The sequence below is a fragment of the Octopus bimaculoides genome, chromosome 2, assembly GCF_001194135.2.
Source record: "Octopus bimaculoides isolate UCB-OBI-ISO-001 chromosome 2, ASM119413v2, whole genome shotgun sequence".
Taxonomy (NCBI): domain Eukaryota; kingdom Metazoa; phylum Mollusca; class Cephalopoda; order Octopoda; family Octopodidae; genus Octopus; species Octopus bimaculoides.
The window spans coordinates 133,501,662-133,508,165 of NC_068982.1; the positions used below are offsets into that span (position 1 = coordinate 133,501,662).

General features: G+C 36.1%; 1 protein-coding gene across 2 annotated transcripts in view; it reads right to left on the reverse strand.

The window, feature by feature from the left end:
* Positions 1-6,504, reverse strand: part of LOC106880132 (protein C12orf4 homolog) — a 148,527-nt gene that overhangs the window by 9,909 nt on the left and 132,114 nt on the right. For both annotated transcript variants that reach the window (XM_014929955.2, XM_014929954.2), the window contains one exon: positions 3,869-3,990. In XM_014929955.2, the coding sequence (XP_014785441.1) occupies positions 3,869-3,990 (122 nt within the window). The remainder of the gene's footprint in view (positions 1-3,868; positions 3,991-6,504) is intronic.

Here is a 6,504-nt window from a genome sequence, read left to right on the forward strand (position 1 = left end):
CCTAGCAGCGGGAAATTTAGACAGTGTCACGTGACAACTAGCTGGGGCTGCCTGCTGGAGCCTAGCAGCAGATATAAAAAGGGGAACTTGACATGACGATCAGTCGGACGCTGACACTCATTGATGCTGCATCGAAGAGGCCAGGGAATAGAAGAAAGAAGACATACACCCAACACCAGAGCTGAAGACACCTCCGAAAGGAGGGGCCCCGCCACGTCAAAACGGTAGAGGAGTAGGGGCCGAAACCAGACGTGGTTCCTCCTGATGATGTCTTGAGCTAACTGGATCCTATAAAGGAGCTGTTGTGGTAGCAGACCATGAAACATGGTTGAAATTCCTCCTATATATATACCAGCAGTATTCATTTTGAGGGTCTATTATATATATATATATATATATATGTCATCATCATCATAACATCCACTTTTCTATGCTTACATGGGTTAGATAAAACTTGTTGAGGCAGATTTCCCATGGCCAAATGCTCTTTCTGTCTCTAAGCAAGCTAATATTTCCCCATGGCTAAATATGTTTACACAGAATAATAGCAATAAATGATATTGCTTATATGATAGTGTCACTCATTTACAATTATCACTCGATCTCAACACAAGATGACAAAACATACATACAAAGACACACATATACATATGTGCATACACACATCTATCTATCTATACATACATACATATATATATATATATATATATATAAGCAATGTTAAATCTCTGAACGAGGTATATATATAGAAATATATACATATACACAATGGGCTCCTTTCAGTTTCCATATACTAAATCCACTCATAAAGCATTGATTGGCTCAGAGCTACGGTAAAAGATATATGCCCAAGGCACCATGTAGTGAGACTGAACCTGAAACCATGTGCTTGAGAAGCAAACTTCTAAACCACATAGCTATCCACATACATAAGCATTTTCTACAAATCATTTATGTAAATCTTGCTTATATTATTAATGTTATTTTAAACTTGATACTTATCTCTGCATACATTTCTATCTAACTCAAACATGCTACATCACCAACTTTTTGGAAGAACACCTCTTTAAGCTATTTTGTATTATAGTGTCATGAAGCTGACAAAGGCATTCACTTTTGGAGAGATAAAGAAAATAAAAGAGAACTATTATAATCAATTTATTGTTATTATTTATGTACATCTGTATTTTCTTCAGAAGTAACGAATTCAAGAGCATATATATATATATATATATATATATATATATTCAAGAGCATATATATATATATTACAGATGGAAGAAATAGAATTTAACACATGAAGCTGAATATTTGTATGTATGTGTGTGTGTCTATTATTTATTAGTTGTGGGGCGCCGTAAGTGACTTTAAATCTTTGAGTAACTTGTGTAGCATCACAGCTAATGAATAATATATTGTGTGTGTGTGTGTGCACTAATTATTTGTATATCATATATATATATATATACACACACACACACCACTTGTCAGTGATGATGTGTACAAATGTGTGGGGGTGGGGGTGTATATGTGTGTGTGTGTATATATATATATATATATATACACACACACACACATTTGTACACATCATCACTGACAAGTAATCAGTATGATATACAAATAATTAGTGCACACACACACACACACACACAAATATTCAGCTTCATGTGTTAAATTCTACTTCTTTCATTTGTTATACCAAATGTCTATGAGTGTATACACACACACATATGTATACCTGTATTAATTTGCATAAGTGATGATAATTTACCAATACTAATTTATGAGCTGCAAACAACAGATGGTGTCCTTTGTTTTGTTGTATTTTTGTAATTTCTAAAGGTATGACATTTGTGCTGAGTTGGCAGAACTGTGAAACCATGGACTAATTACCATGCTGTTGTTACAATTCCCTACTTAATTCTGAATTCAAATCCTGCTGGAAACAACATTGCTTTTTGACCATCTATAAAATAAGAACTAATAACAATGTACTAAGCATGACTGAATCAACTATATCCCTCTCTTTTAAATACTAATTTTGTGCATAGACAAAATAAATCATTGGGATTTCTTCCATTAGCATTTTTGTTTTATGTCAATTTTTCTGTGCTGGCATAAGTTAAAACAGTACTGGTTTCAGGCCATGTTTTTAAGGACGGGTGTTCTTCCTGTTGTCCACCTTTACTTTTTTATACAAATTGTTCATTGTTTAACATCCGCTTTCCATGCTAGCATGGGTTGGAAGATTTGACTGAGGACTGCTGCACTAGGCTCCAATCTGATTTGGCAGAGTTTCTACAGCTGGATGCCCTTCCTAACACCAACCACTCCGAGAGTGTAGTGGATGCTTTTATGTGCCACCGGTACGAAGGCCAGTCAGGTGGTACTGGCAACGACCACGCTCAAAATGGTGCTTTTTACGTGCCACCTGCACAGGAGCCAGTCCAGCGGCACTTGCAACAACCTCGCTCGAATGTTTTCTAACGTGCCACCGGCACAAGTGCCAGTAAGGCTTCGCTGGTAACGATCACACTCAAATAAAGTTTTTATTCCACTACTTTGAGCATGGACATGTGTGCATGAATGCATATATGTGTGTGTGTGAGTGTGCATGAGTGAGCATGCATGTGTATGTATGTGTGCAAACATGTATGCATGTATGATTAGATTTCAGTTAGCTTTTTCTCCCTTTTTCCACTGTTACCACCTCAACTAGCACTTGTCCCAATTTCTTTCATTTCTCCCTCTTTCTACCTATCTATCATGCCTGCCATTTGCTGTCATCTCCATGATCACAATAACAACAGACAACTAATGTTTCCAGTGTTCACTAACAAAAATTGTGGAATTTCCCTGAGTATTTTTAGAATTTCTGAATTTAAGTACTTGTAGTTTTCCTTACACATCAATTTTATTCACCACTGTGCAATTAAAATCACTGTCACCCTCTCATAAATTATTAATATACTCAGGATGAATGATTAAGTCTATCAACGTAGCATGGAAAGAGGATGTAACAGAATATGTGTATGAGTACTACAGACAGAGTTTAGTTGTTTATCAAATTAGCAATATGTACTAATTACATAATTAGTAATGCATAATTAGTACTTTACTATTGGTATTTCAAGATTTTTTTTTGTCATAGCAGGACAAATAATAAGCATGTATGAGTGTGTACATATGTGGGTATGAGTGTGTGTGTATGCGTTTGTGTGTGTGTACACAATGAAAATATATGTGCATGCATATATATGCACACACACACACACATTTGGATATTTAGGTGTGTGTGTGAGTGTGTGTGTGTGTATGTGTATATATATATATATATATATATATATATATATATATATATATATATATATATACACACACACACACACAAATTATATATGTATGTCTACTTAAGTGCTTTCCTGAACAGAAGCGCATCATTCAAGCACTGATGGAGCTTTGTGAATAAGAGTAACACTTGCTCGTGGTTGCAATGTATTCGTACCTGACCTCCTGACATGGTTGTAAGCTAACAAATGTAATTATGTCACACAATACTCGAGCGAGATCGTTGCCAGTGCCCCTGGACTGGCTTGTGCGGGTGGCACATAAAAGACACCATTTCGAGCGTGGCCGTTTTCGTGCGGGTGACACGTAAAAGCACCCACTACACTCTCTGAGTGGTTGGCGTTAGGAAGGGCATCCAGCTGTAGAAACTCTGCCAAATCAGACTGGAGCCTGGTGTTGCCATCCGGTTTCACCAGTCCTCAGTCAAATCGTCCAACCCATGCTAGCATGGAAAGCGGACGTTAAACGATGATGATGATGATGATGAATACGGTTATTTTATCTGTAAGTCAAAACATACCTCGTTTGATGCCAGTGTATGAATTTAGTCGATTATCAACCAAGAACACCAATCCACACAAGTTATTTGAATATAATGACATAGCAGTCTGCAAACGCTGCGGTTCAGGAATTATCACACCACTGAAAGTAAAATCCAGACAATAAATAACTGATTGCAACACAACTTCATTTTATATTTGCAGCAAACCTGCAACACTAATTCAGTAACAAACTGTTGCTTGACTCTTTATCATTTACATTACTCTGTCAAATGTAATGCTTATTTATTCACATTGTTTTGAATTATTCATGCATTATCATGTAGCTTTTTGATGACATGATAATCTATTTTTAAAATGACTCTGTAAGATAGTGAGAGAAGCCAGACCTGGTCAGTTTTAACATTAAACAGGGAGAATATTTTAGCCAGACACAGCTGGTATAAATGTAAAGGGTTAACATTGTCTCTTAGTGAAACTAAAAACCAAGGTGTCTAACCCTTTTTCATACCGCCCAACCTGAGACTGCCATTGGTTCAATGATATGAACTTTTTTGATTTAAAATAATCCAAGTTAAATCCTTCTCTCAAAATTTTATGAAGATTTAAGTTCTAAAAATTAGTTTAAAATGAGAAAGTTATTTTGCTAAATTTTTCTACATTAATCGAAACAAAGGCAGTACATTTCAACAGAAAAATGGTAACAAAAAAGTTAAACTGCTGAAAGCACAAGTATTAAGCAATCATTTATTTTACATCTAGAATTAAGTATTAAATCAGTTTTCAATTATAGGTAATTTATTTTGTAAATATTGGTTTTATTACAGTTACTTATAAGAATGTTGGACATTGAATGAAGAAGATAGACTAGATTTGGTGATGGTGGCTGGAATGAGATGTACATGGAACAGATTCTGAGAAGTGATGTGCAATTGAGAAGGGGAGCACTACTGAACTGAAATAAAAGGCATATTCTGCAAGTGTGAGTAGTGCTGACTTATAAGAGTGAGACATAGATAATGAATATGAAGCAGCAGAGAAGGCTGGTAAGAACTGAAATAAGAATGGTTTGGTGGATGGGTGGAGTATCACTGAAAGAGAGGAAGGCAAATAATGAAAAACAGATAATGATGGAAATAGAGCCAGTAACAGATGATGTGAAAAAAAAAAGGGATGAAATGGTTAAGTCATGTGCTGAGGAAGGATAAATGTGAATGGGTGAGAAAAGAGATGAAACAAATATGGAAGGAAGTAGAGGATGGAAAAGACTTAGAAAGACACGAGTAAAGACAATGGAAGAGGAAATGAGAACAAGGTCTTGGTGAGGGATCTAGAGGATGGAGAGCACCATCAGAAGACATCCAAAGCTCCCACGTTTTATCAAGGAAAAATAATTTTTAAATGTTTGTTGTTGTATCTGGTGTCAGAGCTGGCTGTGTTGATAAGCTGCTACAGATCAACCAGACAAAAGATCCCATCCAAGCCATATGTCTTTGAGCAAAGTACTTTTAATTTTTCCTCAGTTCATTCCATCTGGCTGAAAATGATTTCTATTTTTGGCACAAGGCCAGAAATTCTGAAGGTGAGCGAGTTAGTCAATACCAATGACCCCAGTACTTGACTGGTACTTTATTGTAGTGACCCCAGAGGGATGAAAGGCAAAGTTGACTTCAGCAGGTTTTGAACTCAGAACATACAAGCATTTCAGGACAATTACCCGCCTAAGACAATTCCTCCCGATGATAACTACCCCCTAGGACAATTACCCCCCTTAATTAATTACCCACTCTCCAGTATATTAAGAAGTTTTAATTCATCATCTAAAAGTGCAAATTATATGCAATTCCTCGCAAACATCGTATCACATGTTTTCACAATTGCTAACTACAGCATTAATATGGGGTGAAACATCTAAATATTTCTTTCTTGATGGCTGTTTAGCAAAACCCGTCAAGGATTGAGTCATAAGTATTTGTTGTAATGCTTTCTCTCTTATGATATATTTTAAAAACTTCCAAATGATTGGGTGGCAACAACCAGCATTTAATTAAAAAAAAAAAAACTCCTGTGCCACCCTTCCACAGCATTGTTTGTTCTTGGAAGTTCATCCAACGTTCTGTTGCACATATTCCAAAGATCCATTCCAAACACTGGTTCTCGCTGTCTTCCTCTTCGACATGGGTGTCCTAAGTATGTATCCTCCAAGTCATCTTGCAAGGGATATGTTTCTGGTGGGAATATTTCACATAGGGTTTCAAAAGTTTTTTCAACATCGAAATAGGAACAAAAGCTAAAGCTGCTATCATTCTCATAAAGATTGAAAACTTTTTATCGTTTTGGTATTGCTGTTGAAATCCATGAAATTGAATGTTCTTACAGATGCTTTGGCTAAAGTGAAAAAAACAACCATTTATCTCAGCTTGTGGAAATGCCAAATGTAAACTATTAATCATGGCTTTTTCAAAATCTACCATGATAGTTTTGGGTGCTAAATCTTGTTTCAATGATTTTAGCGACTCCAGAAAATTTGTATAAGTAGTTTTGGCTTTTATCAGGTAACAGAGCGTAAATTAAGGGCACTGGTAAAAAAAATAGCGGCTTATACACTGGAAAATATGGTACACATCGAGGGTTAACTGCTTAGGGGTAATTGTCC